The following is a 17500-nucleotide window of genomic DNA, read 5'->3' on the forward strand; positions in this document are numbered from 1 at the left end:
AATACAATGAAAAACAGGAGCAATTATTTACAGTAAGTGTCCTTCCACATGCTACTGTAGATCATAACACAATCATAACGCAGAACAGCCAGAGCTGCACAATCTGAGAAAACCTTTCAGTGTCGACCTGCATGGGTGCCGCTGGCTTCATCAGTGCTGAATCCTGCAGGTCTATATGATTAACACTGCAATGCAAGGTCACCCGTCAGCTCATCTTTAAAAGCTCTCTCTGAAGACTAAAGTAAAGAAGACATAAAGCAGAAGAGCACAGTTTGGCCTGCTGATCTGCACGCTGATCTGAGGTCTGCGTGCGGCCTGCTGCTGCTCCCTCTGCTGATCGGCACGCTGATCTGGGGTCTGCGTGCGGCCTGCTGCTGCTCCCTCTGCTGATCTGCACACTGATCTGGGGTCTGCGTGCGGCCTGCTGCTGCTCCCTCTGCGGCATCTCCTCCACACAGACCTCAGTCTGTACCAGCAACAGCTCTACAGACCTCCGCAGAATCGCACAACACCACCAACATCAGCACAATCTGAACCAAACGCAACCGTGTTCACAGTCCTGTCTGCGTCCGCAACATTCCAAAAACAGCGTGGTTTCACACAAACGCAAAGCGTTCCCGGTCCGTCGGAGGGAGGGCGAGGCTCTGGATTGCACTTAAACATTCTGTTTGTTCTTTTTTTTAAATAAGCACACACTGCAGCCAGAAAAAAAACACTACAAAAATAAAAATAAAAAAACAGAAAAGTACCCATTTATAAATTAGCTAGGGCTTCCGATTGGGATAGAAAACTAGTCCTTTAGGTCACAGGTCCTTCAGCCATCTCACAGCCTCATCTCCAGGATAAAGGTCACAGGTAAAGTGTTATATTCTCTGGATTTTGTCTGCGATGACGACAGGGTTGTCCTTCCTGATCCTGGCAGCAGCTTCTGCCCGGTAGTCGTACGGACAGCCGTGTTTATCAGAGTAACGATGGAGGCCGCAGAACAGGTTCCCACAGCGGCAGTCAAACCCTGCAGCACACAGACAGTTACACAGACAGAGTCAAAAGCAGACACAGGTACCCAACATGGGCCTGCGTTTAGCTTCATTCAGGACTGAGCCGCTGCTCTCACCTGCCAGGCCCACCTTCTTCCTGCACTGAAAGCACCTGTTCTTCCTGGGTTTGGGGATTTCCGCAGTCTTGGCCTCATCACCATCACCCACACTGGGAGGGAGGCCGCAGGCGCTGGGCTGAGTAACAACTGGATAAAGAAGAAACAGAACAACCCCACTGTCAGTGAGCCTACAGTCACCGGAAACACCCCACAGATACCCTTACAGTCACAGGAAACAGATCCTCTAATTTCCTTTTTGGTGATTTAGAACCCGCTGCCACCACCTGCCTCCATGGGGGTTCCATTACCTGGTTGTGTGGGCTCTGATTGGCTCGACGGGACATTGTCCTCTCTGGAAATACTCATTTCTGTCATCTGCTGTGTGACTGGGAGGAAGAGCGCCGCCCTGCTGGAGCAGAAAGGGACAGAGAGAGGGAGAGAGAGAGGGAGGGGAGAGTGAGAACGGATTCACAGGTACAGCACTCAATCATTCACCAGCTGAAACTCAGGTTTCAATACACTCCTGGCAACCAGGGTATCATTCAAGCACTCTGCTATAGATGCATCACCACAAGACAGCTCATCTGTAACAGTCCTGTACGCAAACAGAATGAGACGTAAGTCTATGCACCCACGTGCAGTACACACACACACACACCTGCACTCACACGCAGTAAACGGACACACACACACCTGCAGACACACACACCTGCACACACACACCTGCACTCACACGCAGTAAACGGACACACACACACACACCTGCAGACACACACACACACATGCACACACACACCTGCACACACACACACCTGGTTGGCTCCTCTGTACTGGCTGTGTTGGCCTCTGGGACATCCGCAGTGACAGTGTTCAGCTCTGAGGGCGGGCTGGACATGCTGCTCACACCTGTAAGAGTGCAGAAACCCCAGCCAGCATTCACAGGTGCTGCACAGAAACCCCAGCCAGCATTCACAGGTGCTGCACAGAAACCCCAGCCAGCATTCACAGGTGCTGCACAGAAACCCCAGCCAGCATTCACAGGTGCTGCACAGAACCCCCAGCCAGCGTTCAGGTGCTGCACAGAACCCCCAGCCAGCGTTCAGGTGCTGCACAGAATCCCCAGCCAGCGTTCAGGTGCTGCAAAGAATCCCCAGCCAGCATTCACAGGTGCTGCACAGAATCCCCAGCCAGCGTTCAGGTGCTGCACAGAATCCCCAGCCAGCGTTCAGGTGCTGCACAGAAACCCCAGCCAGCATTCACAGGTGCTGCACAGAATCCCCAGCCAGTGTTCAGGTGCTGCACAGAAACCCCAGCCAGCGTTAAGGTGCTGCACAGAAACCCCAGCCAGCGTTAAGGTGCTGCACAGAAACCCCAGCCAGCGTTAAGGTGCTGCACAGAAACCCCAGCCAGTGTTCAGGTGCTGCACAGAAACCCCAGCCAGCGTTCAGGTGCTGCACAGAATCCCCAGCCAGCGTTCAGGTGCTGCACAGAATCCCCAGCCAGCGTTCACAGGTGCTGCACAGAATCCCCAGCCAGCGTTCAGGTGCTGCACATGCACAACATGAGGATTCATCTGAAACTCTGCAGTCCTGCACATGGGGGAACAGGAAGACTTACCCATAATGCTCGTGGGGCTATTGTTCTGTCTTGCTAGATGCTCCTTGTAGCAGACTGAGCACATGCCATTGGTCCTGGGGTTGCCATAGAAACCGCATCCGGTGGCACAGAGCATGGGTGCCGGGCTCTGGTTGGTCTCCTGGGCCATCGCTGCTCACAGTCCCACACTGCAAACAACAGCCGGCAGCAACAGTGTCAGAACACCCATACAGTCCTACTGCTCTACTGCACTCTAGACCCAGACGAAACAGCGTCCAATCAGCATGCAGCAGGTGCCAGGTTTCTGCACACCCCCCCAGCACACACCTGTGTGCCAGTGAACAGGCTCACCTTCCCATCACTCTGCCAGGGCCAGGCCCGCACCTGCTCCTCTCTCAACTCACCCGCCACACTTTAGCCTTGGGGTCTACAGAACGCAAATTTACTGTGAAAACAGTGTGTAGTTTTACTGTGTTTCAGCCGAGCACAGGGCTGGGGTCAGTTCTCTCTCCCTACACATTCCAACAGTGTAATTCCAATTCCACACCAGCTCTTTTAATTCAACTCAGTTCAGCTCCTCTCCATTTCATTTTCAAAAATACAACTTAATTCCTCAATTTAAATACCCCTTCATCCCCCAACTCAAGCCTATAAGCAGATCTAACAAACATATTATCTTTTACAAAACCCATCAAAATGGGAAATGTATATCTCATGTCAGCTCTTCTGCAAAACTTACTAAAAGTGACACACAATAATTCATACATTCATTAATCAATGTAGTTTTACAAAATTGAGATGTATTTGAGAGAAAAATAAGAGCAGTTCAAAATCATTTGACTTGTTATATAACAGAAAAAATAAGTCAATGGCTCTTTTCCCACCAAACTATACAGAGAAACAATAACACGTATCAAGGCTAGACAAACTGCTCTGGCTAAATGCACCCACGGCATCTTTGGGGGCCACTCTTCCACTGGAAGGTCAGTTACATACATGAAGCATTTCACTTAATGCCTTTTATTTATTAAAATATTCTTCATTTTTAATCAATAGTCACTTCGGAGCTTTTCACCCCCAGTCTTAACTGGCGATTATTCATCACACTGACCGTCAGACTAATCACATTCGTAAATACACACGCCTTACAAGCACCATCCACATTTACAGTACATATACAACACCAAAAAAGAATGATGTCTTTTTTGTGGTATCCCAGAGTTAAAATTTCACTGTTTTTCAGGCGTCTTAACCACCTTTTCCAGAGGTCAAGTGCACAATTTCCCGATTTCTTCCCAATTAGTCCTGGGTTTTGTCTTTGTTATTTTCCTTCTACATGTAGCAGGCAGGACCTGGTAGGGCACTAAGACCCAGCGGATAGCACTTCCAGTGCTAGGCTCGCTTTTGTTGGCTATTTAGCATGACGTAGCATTGCGTAGCAAAGCGAAGCTGCAGAGCGAAGCGGCGGCAGGTTTGAAAGCCTGTGATTACACTGCGATGCGCAGACGGGCCGCTTTCGCTGCGATCCGGGGAGGTTTCAGGCTGTGAGTGCCCGCTTTACCGCACAGCGCTGCCCGCCGTCAGCATGCAGGTCCTTGGGTTGCCGAGCTTGTGTGACTCCTTGCGCTTCGACGCGCAGAATACTAAAGAAAGGCCTTTAAAAGGTATGGTGGTTCACTTCCTTCGCTCCATCTTTCATACTGTTTGTTTAAGGCAAACCATCTGGTATCTCTGCTAAGGTCTCTGGCCTAATGTTCGTTATACACGTTAGCTGCGGTGTATTATCGGCTTCACTGGTCGCCAACCATGTAGCGCATCATAGTTAGGACTTGAGTATTGGCGGTTTCTTTCTATTTTAAAGGAATGCAAATTAGCTTTAATTTCTCCTACTTTGTGACATTTCTCACTTACCGTGATTTGGATGCAGTGTATTTATGTTGATTTCATTTCACTTTAGTCACGGGGTGGTGACATCACGCGAGTTCCCACCTTTAGTTAAGGAGCCTTGTTTTTCGCAGAGTAGTTTTTATTGTAATGTTTGTTTTTATTGTACTTCACTTTGTGTTCCTCTGTGAAATTGTTGTATACGGTGTGTACTGTTGGGTGAGGGCGTTCCGGGGTATCTAAATTATTTCCCTGTTATCTCTTGTTTTGTGAAAGTTGTTCTTCCCTTTGTTTTATATAATTCCTACAGTGCAATAAGTGGCCGTGGGCATTGTGCAATAGGTGATACCAAGGGAACCGTTTGCCGTGAACTCTGATTGGGGTGTAGCACTTGAATTGTATACTTTTATCACAGTCTATTTATTGGTGTGGGGTTTATCTTTATGAAGATTTGTGCTATTAGTCTTGGTACAGACTGTTGTCTCAATAACCTTCTAGCCTCCTGTCATTTTAACACGGAAGTAGCTTTTACTATATTGACTCTCTTACCCCATAGCCCTCTATATTTTAACCTGTGTTGTATGTCATGTTTTAATACTTTTATAATCAATAAAGCCTTGTATGATTTTGTACATCAGCAGCCACCTGTGTTCTTTCAGCAGAATAGCATGTGCGGGGCCAACTGCTTAACATCAGGGCTCTTTCCTCCCTTCATTAGGGAAGTGGTGTAGTCCAATACTAGGAGATCTTTTAAAGTTAGACATGGTGAGGGTCACAGGCCACATACAGAATACATTATGCTACATGTTCAGTGCTTTCTTTCTATTTTGATTGTAAAACTGTATGCTAATACATAAAATAAAATGGGCTGATGGTAACCCCCCTACATGAACTGCGCACGTGCTGAGTACTCACCATGGCATGACACACTAACTGAAGCCACAGGCTAACACCCAAAACTACAGTTTGCTGTGCATGTTACTTCATACAGCTCAGCTGTTATCTGAAACATCCTGCAGTTTGCTGCGTATATGTTACTTCAGACAGCTCAGCTGTGATCTGAAACATCCTGCAGTTTGTGAACAGCTGTCCTCTGGTGATACGCAAAGACAGAACCCCGCTCCGCAAAGGGTGATTGCACATCAATAAACGCGGCTCCTTCGGTACTTTCAAAAGTAAATCATTATGTTTTAGTCATTAATAAAAAGCCAAGTGTGCGCCGCAATATGACGCGCAAACAGTCGGCAAACTCGCTATTTATAACCGCACTGAGTTCCAACACGGAACTGCGTGGCTGCGGTGCGCCAGCTGAATCAAGACGAGACCACGTCTTTCGTGTTCAGTGCCATTAATAAAGAGATGTTTACCTATTTAAATAAATATTTGTAGTAAAAGCTGCCCATCCAGCCGTCCATCCTGTATCGCGGCATTTACGGTTTAACTCACTGCAGCACCAACTGTACACAGTATATATACACAACATGCACAACATACAGTATATACAATAAATGACCCATCACATCCCGGCGTGTAAGGGAGCCAGCCCGCTAACTCGGTAGAAACACAAATCATTTATCCAGCAATGTGATCGTAACGCCTAAAAATCCACAGCAGCTAGCGGAGATACTGAACATAGCAGCAGTTATGGCTGTTGGGATTTTACAGTAACTACAGTAAACAGAAAGTTAGAAAGCTAAAACAGCCTCGACACAAACTGACTAACCTGCTAACGAGCTCGGTCTCCTTAGCACCGCGTGGGAAACTACGCATTAGACATATTCAGGGCAGGACTCGCTAAATACCGATGTAGACTAACCACTCAGCTAACATTATGAAGTGGTCTAATACGGAAATAATATCACTATTAGCTGCTCGGCTAGCTGTGCTAGATGGGCCTGCAGCTGAAGGCACTGAGTCACGCTAGCGCTAAACACTTAGCCGCTGATACTGCCCCATGGTGCCGCAGGTTTCATTTCATTTGGGCTCTCTGTAATCAAACCTGTGCTGTTTTCTATCCAACACCCTGCACCTGGCAGACAGTCTGGCTGGTCTCCCTGTAGTCAAACCTGTCCTGGTTTCTAGCAAACATACATGCTGTCCTTGTGGCATACAGGCCGGCTCCACCGTTCTTTGTCCGAGTCCACTTCGGGGTACTAACGTTAGCAGGAATCGTTAGTTATTTATCGCTAGCCGTATAAACGGGATTCAACTGGTCAGCTTTGGCCAGAATGAATAAAACGCTGTGGCATGTGTAGCGAAGGGCTACCGAACCGACTGTGCCGTGGGCTGGCTAGCAGTCCATGCTATAGAGCGCTTGGTTAGCCAGGCTAGCTAACCTATCATGAAAGCGCTTAGTTAGCCAGGCTAGTGAACCCATCACCGAAGCGCTTAGTTAGCCAGGCTAGCTAACCCATCACCGAAGCGCTTAGTTAGCCAGGCTAGCTAACCATAGCTCGGTAATGAAAGTCACTGTATTACTCTCTCGTTTTACAGAAACCGCATCAGTTCGCTACGTTATTGTACTGGAACGTACAACTACTTCGCTAACACTTGCTAACGTTAGTTAGCTTGTTTCTGTCCTCGGCTTACTAACGTTATCTTTCCCTTTATTTCACACACCTTCTAGCATTAGGCGGGGTTTGTGAGTCCCTTTAATAAGCCTGCTTTAGTGCACTGTTAGATACAGTGGGCCCGATCCGCAGACCGCAGATAGCTACTTCTAGCTATGTATAGCCAGCTAGCAATACATTATTTTTATATGCTAACGGTACTTAACGGTATGTATCTTTAATACACAGTATTAATAAGGTACACAGTTATTAAACAGTCGCGCCTCCGCTGTCTTCAGCATACCTGTTGAGTATATTCCGTAGCTAAAGTGAGTGGATTGCAGTATTAGGGCTTTGGTGAGCTGGTTGCGCTCCGTCTGTCGCTGCTGTTTGCGCAGTTTCCGCTCTGCAGGGTCGGAGGTGCAGCAGGAAGCTGCTCTCACTGACAGCACACACACATTCACTTACACACAGACTCTCTCTCTCTCACACATACACACACACACTCACTCTCACACATATTCACTCACTCTCACACACATTCACTCTCACACACACTCACACACACACTCACTCACTCTCACTCTCACACTCACTCTCACACTCACTCTCACACACACTCACACACACACTCACTCACTCTCACACACATACTCACATACACACACTCACTCACATACACACACTCACTCACATACACACTCACATACACACACACACTCACATACACACACTCACATACACACACATTCACTCACTCTCACACACATTCACTCACACACACTTTCACATAAACACACATTCACTCACCCTCTCTCTCTCACACGCATTCACTCTCTCACACACACGCACGCGCACACGCACACACATTTGCTCTCGCACACTCTCACATACACATTCACTCACCCTCTCTCTCTCTCTCTCTCTCTCTCTCTCTCTCTCTCGCACACACACGCACACACACGCACACACACGCACACACACGCACACACACGCACACACACGCACACACACGCACACACACACACACACACACACACACACGCACACGCACACGCACACCTGGCTGCCTATCTCTACACCAGTGGCATGTTTACAGACTCTCAGTCAGTACCTTGCCCAAGGGCACAGCAACAGCAAGGAGCTGGTCTAGGCAACAGTGAGTCTGTTATAATCATCATCAGAATACACCACATGAATTTCACTGGAATTTCACTTGAAAAATATGCATGTGTGGAAGTCATCCGCAGTACAGGTGCACATGCGAACGTTTTGCATGTTAGTATGAGTGTAGTGTGGCGTGTCCTGCAGGAGAACTGCAGATCTTTACCTTTTCATGTGCATACATGGTCAAAAAATAGTTCAAATATCATTGTGTTGCATATAGATGAACACAAAATGCATTTTGATGCAAATAATCATTTATTTTGAAAATACTGTTAGTACTAACATAATTGGTCTCATGTATACCAAAATAGTTAAGTCACTGTTTACCATGATTATAATATTACACAGATAGACACTGCCTCACAAATCCCTGCTAAAATGACCTGCAACTCCAACCTGTAACTGCTTCAAGGACAAACGGGGATTGCGCGTCTGAACAATCCTAACTCATTCAGTGCCATGTGACCACATTTCATTACCAAGGGAAAACTTGCTGTAGTTACTGCGTTTACCAGCAGGGAGCAGTAGAGAGACGAGACCAGAGTCTTGGCCTCCCTGGACCGAAAGCATTACATTACATTCATTTACATTAGGAACCTCACGTGACAGTGTAAGTTTTGACAATATTTCCTTATTTAATAGTAAAGCATTAATATGTAAAGCATTAGTCCTTTCTTCACCCCATCCGTAACTGACTGCCTCTCTTCCAACGCATATTTCCCGTATTCCAGTTTAATGCATTTTATAGCGTCACACAGTATAACTTTGCTTAAACATTCTTTGATTTAAAATGATCAAATGAATTCCCGGTAGACTGAACGCCCCACACGTGAACCCTAGTCTTCCTGTCTACCCAAAGTGTTGCGGCTGATGCGTCAGAGTTAGTCATACGCACTCTATACGCATTCCCGATACACTGTGGTTACGTATCGGATATACAGGCTGTGGCAATGAGAGAATCCAGTTTGGGATATATTTTAAATTCCTATCTTTAAATCGATAACCAGAATACTCTCCATGTTTTGAAAACACAAAATGATCGAACGATTTTTGATATTACTTGATATTACCGTGTCTCCACACGATACATTAACATTTAAATACTCGTGAAATATTTATAGACAGTAGTATTAAATATTCATTTTGAATCATCCGAGAAGTTAAGGAGCAAGAAGGCGCTCCTTTAAAAATTAAACGTTTATAGATCCAGACAGAAAGCAGAGTGGGTAAACATTAAAAAGACCCAAATCATAAAAAGACACAGTCAATAAGAAAAAAGGCAAAAAAAACTCGAAAAGATGACTAAAGTAATTCAACATTCTGCATCACCAGTGCTCGGTTAACATTTTCAAACACAGCACACGTCTACGACTGAATCCTGACGATATTACTATTTTGAAACGTTTTGCTGTTAACGCCATACAAATGTTTGATCATTCTATTCTGCTTAAATCAAAGCTGAAAGACATGACCACTTGAAAATCTGAGTCAAACCACCGTGAAAGCTGAATGAAGCTGAGTAATATGTAGAGAAAGACGGTTTAGGAGAAACGAAGATGACCCATTAGCGCATGACGGGAAGGACTGCCGAAAGCGGCGCGTTTAAACGGCAGTGGGACAGCTCAGGTTCGCTTTCATTATTCAACAGGTGTCATCAGGCATGCAGGTGTTTCTGTGCGTGGGCGTCCGTGCGTGCGCGTATTCACGCACTGTGTGTGTGTGCCTGTGCCTGTGTTGTAGCGAGTTCTGCAGGTAGTTAGCTGATAAACAGAGGCTCCTATTCCTCCGGCTACGCTGCTAATTAGCTGGTCTGCAAGCCACAAAGTCAGGAGCACAGGGCAGGCTAAAACCCCATCAGTCACTTCCTTCAGACAGTAAGTCAAACAGGTGGACAAGTCACATGCCAAATTACTGTTACTCTACTATAAATAAGGGCAGAAACACTTAGACTACAGCAACAAAACATTAATCAACAAAGCTCTAGAAATGACAATAACTCGCCTTGCAACATACACAATGCATACTGGGAAAATTTCAAATAAAGTCCTCTGAGTCAGAAGAGGATAGATCCTCTGTACCTCTGGCTGCTAAGTGCTGATCCCGGTGTAACACCACCTCCTGACTCCTGGCTCCCCGCTACACCCAGTACCCCATGGTGGACACTTGTCCCTTTCTCTTCCCCTCAACTCTGTCTGACGCTGTAAGCCCTCACTTGTAAGTCGCTTTGGATAAAAGCATCTGCCAAATGAATATACTGATGAGCCAAAACATTATGACCACCTGCCTAATATGCTGTTGGTCCTCTGTGTGCCACCAAAACAGTGCCAACCCGCTGAGGCATTGACTCTACAAGACCCCTGAACGTGTCCTGTGGTATCCGGCACCAAATCATTAGCAGCAGATCCTTCAAGTCCTGTAAGTTGCAAGGTGGAGCCGCTGTGGATTGGACTTGTCAGTCCAGCACATCCCACAGATGTTCAATCGGATTGAGATCTGGAGAATTTGGAGGCCAAGGCAACACCATGAACACTTCATCATGTTCCTAAAACCATTCCCAAAGAGGCCACTGCCATCAGGGAATACCATTGACATGAAGGGGTGTACCTGGTCTGCAACAATGTTTAGGTAGGTGGCATGTGTCAAACTGACATCCACATGAATGGACCCAGGGTTTCCCAGCAGAACATTGCCCAGATCATCACATTCCCTCCACCGGCTTGTCGTCTTCCCACAGTACATCCTGGTGCTCCAAGTAAACAGCGCACACGTACATGGCCATCCACATGATCTAAAAGAAAACCGGACTCATCGGACCAGGCGACCTCCTTCCACTGCTCCAAGGTCCAGTTCCGATGCTCGCGTGCCCATTGTCGGTGCTTTCGATGGTGGACAGGGGTCATCATGGGCACTCTGACCGGTCTGTGGCTACGCAGCCCCATACGCAGCAGGGTGCGATGCACTGTGTTTTGTGACACATTCCTCCTGTAACCATCATTAAAATTTTGTGTGACTTGTGCCACAGTAGACCTTCTATCGGTTCGGACCAGAGGGGATAGCCTTTGTTGCCCTTGCGCATTGATAAGCCTTGGGTGCCCAACACCCTGTTGCTGGTTTGTGGTTTGTCCCTCCTTGGACCACTGTCAGTAGGTACTCCCCACTGCTGACCGGGAGCACCCTACAAGCCTTGCGGTTTCAGAGATGCACTGACCCAGTCGTCTGGCTATAAAAATTTGGCCCTGGTCAAAGTCGCTCAGATCTTTACTCCTGCCCATTTCTCCTGCATCCAACACATTGCCTATGAAAACTGATTGTTTGCTTACCATCTAATCTACCCAGACCCTGACATGTGCCCTTGTTTGGAGACGATCAACGTTATTCGGTTCACCTGTCAGTAGTAGTAATGTTTTGGCTAACTGGTGTAAATGTAAATGTAATGTTGGCGAGCAAAGATGTGGGCCTCATACAGCCACTGATGAAGGTGGTGTCTGTGTCCAGCACTCTATGGCCCTCAGGGTCCTGGCTGGCCAAAGGTTTGGTCCACAGGGGCACACATTTCCCTGCCAAACATCAGGGGGGTGCATGTTTACCCGGTGCACACGATTGGGCCACAGGATCGGGATGGATGATGGAATGGCTGGAGTGGCTGACCAGGGCTGAGAGGGTTCAGTTGAGCCTCTCTATGGGCCTGTCACCCTGGGAGGGGAGAGGGGTGGGCTTCGCCTGCTTTACCACAGAGGCTGCCACACTTACCTGAACACTGGAGTCAAAGTTCCATCTCTGGACACTGTGGAACTCCTCCGTTTTCTGCAGTTGTAGTTGTGCTCCCCCCTCCTCAGGACCCACACTTGCATTCAGGCTCAGCCAGCCTCAGCCACTGCTCAGCCAGATTGCCCCCATGGCAGTGTCTCCTCTCCATGGTCTGTGCACCGCCTCCACCCGCAGCTGGCAACTGGGGCTCCAAGGAGAGCTGCCTACAGGTGTGTATCATCCTCCGGCCAGAGGGGGCGCTGCTACCCGGGTGATAATGGGGAACAGGGCCCTGCATTGGCCTTACTCCCTCCCTGCTACTCTTCACCAGGTCTGGGGGAATGGCCACAACCCCAGGACAGTGCGAGGCCCTGGGAACACTGCAGCCATCAGGGCACGCTGGGAAAGAGCAGCACTCAGTTCCCTAGGAGTGGACCCAGCAGGACGTGCTAACCGGTTCCGGCGGGAGAGACGCGATGCTCAGGCTCCTAACTCAGCCTGGACCTTACAGTGAGCATCTGCAGCAGGAACTCCTGTGTCTCTACCACGATTTCTGCGGGTAATGAGCTCAGAGCTGATAATCGCCTGTGCTACTAATGAGCCACAGAATCAGCAGCACACCAGGGAAAACCTGCCCACAGTGTACATAGGTGAATATGACATGTTACTGACTTACAACTGAAACATCTCATGCTCAGGTATAAGTATCATTTTAAAGTAGATGTCCTTCATAAGGTCAATTTGGTATCAGAAATTACTTCAGAAAAAAGGGAATTGGCAACATATCCTTAAGTATTAAATACAAGACATCAAATATGTCATGACATTGAAAAGCACATTTCTGAATGCATGTGCTATCTACATGTATTTAAATTAATATTTATTTAGTAAAAACACATTGATTAGGATGCATTTTGCCTTCCGCTGCCTTTTCAGTATGTGAACTCTGCTGCAGAGCTGCACTGAGGTCCTCACTGCATGAATTAAAACCGTTTCCAACACTGAGCTGTAGGAAATGTGGCGTCATCTCTGTGTCTCCAATCTCCCTCAGGGTCTGTGTCTCCCTCAGGGTCTGTGTCCTGATCTCTGTGTCTCCCTCAGGGTCTGTGTCCTGATCTCTGCGTCTCCCTCAGGGTCTGTGTCCTGATCTCTGCGTCTCCCTCAGGGTCTGTGTCCTGATCTCTGCGTCTCCCTCAGGGTCTGTGTCCTGATCTCTGCGTCTCCCTCAGGGTCTGTGTCCTGATGGGCAGAGAACTATGTTTTGTGTTATTTCCAGGAAGACTATTCCCAGAGGGCTCCATAAATGCATTAAACTAGATATATATATATATATATATATATATATATCTACAATGCACTGAAGAAAAGAGTTGTACATGTCACAAATCACCAAAAATACAACGCTATACCCTGTGAAGTTTTTGTCTCTGGCAGGAAACCTAAACCTTCATTAAATCTTTAAGGCAGTTAGTCTTGTGACATCTGTGGGTTTGGTGTCACATGTCTAGACGAGTGAGAGTGAGTTAAAATGGTAATAAAATGAATGTTTTTGATATTTTAGATTCATTTATATTGGCTTTAAACAGAAACTCCTATCTGTCCTTGTTCTTGGCATTTTTTTTCATTTTTGTGGCTTAGTTAATATCAAACCACAGTGATCTCCACCAAATTGAGAAAAACTATTTAAAGAGAATGTTGTGCTTATTGTGAGGGTGAGAAAGCGCTGATGGGCATTCAGGTGCTAACCGGTCTCATCTTCATCTTTATTAGCCATTAGAACCGGTGTGTTATGGAATATCACATGCCGTTGTCATAGAGATGTTTAATCAGTTACCTGAACCCAGCCCTACCTGGCCCCGTGGCAGAGAGCTGAGCTGTCCGTGGAGCGCCCCACAGCTGTGCCACAGGTGTGCCTCTTTCCTCTCGCTGACACAGGACCTGAAATAAACGCAGCAGTTCAAAAGGCTTCAGGAAAAAATGCCAAGGAAGAAAAGCGACATGGAGGCCAAAATGGAGGATGGTAAGAGACCGGAGACCCTCAACTCACCCAGAACCTCAACCTGCAGGAACTACACTCATAACACAGGGACACTGAGCATTCCAAATGTATAATCCTCAATCTGCTTCCCTCTCGAAAGAATTAGGAAGAGAGAATTATCCTTTTAAATACTTGTTCATTTTAATGGTGTATGTGTGAAGAGCTGGTGTATTTAGCATTGTGTGCTTCATTTCAGTGGGAATAGAAATTGATGGCGAAGTAGACAGCGACAGTGAAGGTGAGTGCAGGTGTGTGTGTGCGTGTGCGTACGTGTGAGTGAATATTGGCGTGCATTTGTGTGTGTGTTCGTGTGCGTGCGTGTGAGTGAATATTGGCGTGCATTTGTGTGTGTGTTCGTGTGCGTGCGTGCGTGTGTGTTTGTGCGCGCGTGTGTGCGTGTGCATGTTTGTGTGCGTGCGCATGTGCGTGTTTGTGTGCACATGCGTGTGTGTGTGCGTGTGTCCGTGCGTGGGTGTGTGCGTGGGTGTGTGCGTGGGTGCGTGGGTGCGTGTGTGTGTGCGTGTGTGCGTGTGTGCGTGTGTGCGTGCGTGCGTGCGTGCGTGCGTGCGTGCGTGCGTGCGTGCGTGCGTGCGTGCGTGCGTGCGTGCGTGGGTGCGTGGGTGCGTGGGTGCGTGCGTGTGTGTAATGAGCTCTACTCGCCTGCATGGTGGTACACTGTACCTGTTTGTGGGGCTGTACTGTCACAGAGAACACAGGCAGGAGAGCGAGAGGGAACAGGAGGCAGACCAACGGGAGAGCCGGCGGCCGCAGGGGCAAGAAGGCCGCCAGCGAGGACGAGGATGATGAAGATGAAGAAGAACCAGCTCCCAAAAACAGGAGGGCAGCCAACAGAAAGAAAGCGGCCAAGGTGCAGGACAGCGATGAGGAAAGCGAGGATGACGCTCCAAAAAAAAGAAGAGGTGCGAATAAAAAAAAAGCCGCCAAAGTGCAGGACAGTGAGGACAGTGAGGAGGAGAGTGGGGGCAAGGCCAGCCGCAGGGGAGCCAATAAGAAACAGAAAGAGGCACAGAACAAAGAGAAGAAAGGAGATGCCAAGGACAAGGGCAAAGACAAGGGCAAGGACAATGATAAGGATAAAAAGAAGAAAAAGAAAAAAGACAGCAGGTATAGTGTGTTTTACTTAAGGAAGACCTCTGGGGGCTTTAGCTCTTCAGTTTGGAGAGCCTTGTATTGCGATGATTCTGTTGGAGATGTGCTGCCCTGCATGCTTTATCCGGGGTATTTCTTTGTACTTGTAGTGTGTTTTTGCAGATTTATGCTTGTAAGATTTCAGCTGGGTGTCTTTCCCGTTTCTGCTCTACGCTTTCTGACTCAATGGATACTGTATTTCACCTCCATATAGCACTATTGTCTGAATGAGATTATTCCAGTTTTTTATTTTACCTTTGCATGCATTTACTGCCTGACCAAAGCTTTAGAGTCTGAGGCAGCTGTAATACAGTGCCCAGAGTGAAGCGTCATCTTCTTTCCTGAGATCTGAGCTTTTTTTTTGGAAGACTGTAATCTTTGACTTTCCTGCCAGTTCCCAGGTCTGGCTGCTCAGGCAGATCCTCCTTCTGCTGTATCCCCTCCTCGCTGGGTGGCAGCAGGACCAGGTCATCTGCACACAGCAGCAGTTTAACTCAGACTTGAGCTATAATCTGAGGATTTTACCAGCAGCACTGCTAACTCTTTGAGGTTCATACTGAATAATGTTGGAGTCAAACCCTGCCGCACCTCACACACCCATATCAAAACAGTTCTTTTTTGCCTCATTTATTACATAGTTGTTTTAAATATGTATTCATTTAACTATGGCAGTGTTTATTTCCATTAAACTTTGCAGAATTTTAGAATATAGGACAACATGTTTATTAAATGAGTGTGGGGTGTAGATGTGATCATGGTGTAATGTTCTGGAATCTGACTCTTCCTCAGGACATGGTTTAGACCAGCCTTTTGGATCAGATGGAACAGGCTGTTTAGGTTTTTAAAAAAATACAGAAGCCCACACTGATGTCTTAGTTGTTTATTAGTTGTTTGTGGGCTCAAACCGGTCACCACTTCTCTAAATTGTCAAAATATGCCCTTAGTTCATGTATCAGAAGGAGTGTGCTTGGAGGACCAGACTGAACAATAGTATGTTTATTCTAAGGGCCCTCTCTAGTTACTGTGTTTAAGTATTTCTTCTTCAGATACTGTCAGGGCTAATTGGAGCACGCTTTTATAGTTTTATAGTTTATAGTAAATTTTAGCTCTTTTATTGTAATTTCTCTTCCAATTCAAAATGTATTGGGCTGAATTGTTCACAAGAGTTTTTAAAGTTATTTGTTAATAAGGTTAATTCATATAGATAATTCATGCGTTTTTGGTCACTGAAGTCACTCAATCTTCCCCAAAACTGATGTCAGTTAATAGAATCTTCAGTTTCTGCAATAAATAAAATATTTCACATTACCTGAGGCATACATCTAGGTTTTGTCTGATTATATTTCAGATTTCATAAGTGTCTCAGAGGTTTGGTTTTATCATCAGGCTTTAGCATGGTACAGCTGATGGCACATTCTGTCACAGCTCCTCAGACTCGAATGCTGACTCCGAGGAGGAGGAGGAGTCCCTGTCTGAGGGAGAGATGGCCAGACTGATGGAGGAGGTGGAGGAGAAGAAGAAGCTGATCTCCAACATGAGGAACAAGCCCTGGCGCATGAATAGGAGGCTGCAGAACCTCAAGTAAATACACTCCGTCACTGTGCTCGGTATACGCTCCGTCACTGTGCTCGGTATACGCTCCGTCACTGTGCTCGGTATACGCTCCGTCACTGTGCTCGGTATACGCTCCGTCAGTGTGCACGGTATACGCTCCGTCAGTGTGCTCGGTATACGCTCCGTCAGTGTGCTCAGTATACGCTCCGTCACTGTGCTCGGTATACGCACTGGCCCCAGTCTCAGTATGCGCACCCTAACCATTCTCAGATTACACACTGTCACCATTCTCAGTAAAAGCATCTCATCAAAAAAACATCTCAACTCTCGGTAAAAACAGCACTTTCATTCCAGGGAGTGAAAAACTGACTTTGCTTTTCCACCCATTCCCAATCAATCAATCAATCAACCAGTCAAACAACTGTTCAGCCAATCAAACTGTACTTATTATGTAGCATTTTTATCAATAGTATTACCACAGACAACCTTCCAGGGTGCAACATTTAATAGACTCCTAGAATGGTAGGAAACAGAATGATTGCTCATTTTTACAGAAACAGAAAACAAATTAAGATTATTGTGAGATCTTAGATGATACAACATGTCTTTTCAACAAAAATAAATAGATATAAATAGATATTCACAATTATGTGATGATAAAAGAAGAAAAATGGGTTACAGTTAGCATCCATTTAACAGCACAAAGAAGTTAAATACTTG

At 46.7% G+C, this 17500-nt stretch overlaps 2 protein-coding genes across 4 annotated transcripts in view; one reads left to right on the forward strand and one right to left on the reverse strand.

Moving 5' to 3' along the window:
* LOC118777848 (AN1-type zinc finger protein 5-like) overlaps positions 1–7522 on the reverse strand; it is a 7657-nt gene extending 135 nt beyond the window's left edge. Inside the window, exons 1-6 of one of the 2 annotated variants that reach the window (XM_036529059.1) lie at positions 7430–7522; positions 2714–2880; positions 1909–2002; positions 1405–1502; positions 1115–1243; positions 1–1012 (exon numbers count right to left, since the gene is read on the reverse strand). The exon at positions 1–1012 is cut by the window's left edge and continues 135 nt beyond it. In XM_036529059.1, coding sequence (XP_036384952.1) covers positions 864–1012; positions 1115–1243; positions 1405–1502; positions 1909–2002; positions 2714–2861 — 618 coding nt within the window. In that variant the 5' untranslated portion in view covers positions 2862–2880; positions 7430–7522 and the 3' untranslated portion in view covers positions 1–863. Of the gene's footprint in view, positions 1013–1114; positions 1244–1404; positions 1506–1908; positions 2003–2713; positions 2881–7429 lie in introns of both variants that reach the window. The other variant, XM_036529057.1, reaches the window with a different exon arrangement.
* Positions 7523–14016: 6494 nt separating this feature from the next.
* The window catches only part of tmc2a (transmembrane channel-like 2a), a 16007-nt gene continuing 12523 nt past the window's right edge, over positions 14017–17500 (forward strand). Inside the window, exons 1-4 of one of the 2 annotated variants that reach the window (XM_036529483.1) lie at positions 14017–14059; positions 14274–14325; positions 14798–15198; positions 16660–16807. In XM_036529483.1, the coding sequence (XP_036385376.1) occupies positions 14017–14059; positions 14274–14325; positions 14798–15198; positions 16660–16807 (644 nt within the window). Of the gene's footprint in view, positions 14060–14273; positions 14326–14784; positions 15203–16651; positions 16808–17500 lie in introns of both variants that reach the window. The other variant, XM_036529482.1, reaches the window with a different exon arrangement.

The sequence above is a fragment of the Megalops cyprinoides genome, chromosome 5, assembly GCF_013368585.1.
Source record: "Megalops cyprinoides isolate fMegCyp1 chromosome 5, fMegCyp1.pri, whole genome shotgun sequence".
Classification (NCBI taxonomy): Eukaryota; Metazoa; Chordata; class Actinopteri; order Elopiformes; family Megalopidae; genus Megalops; species Megalops cyprinoides.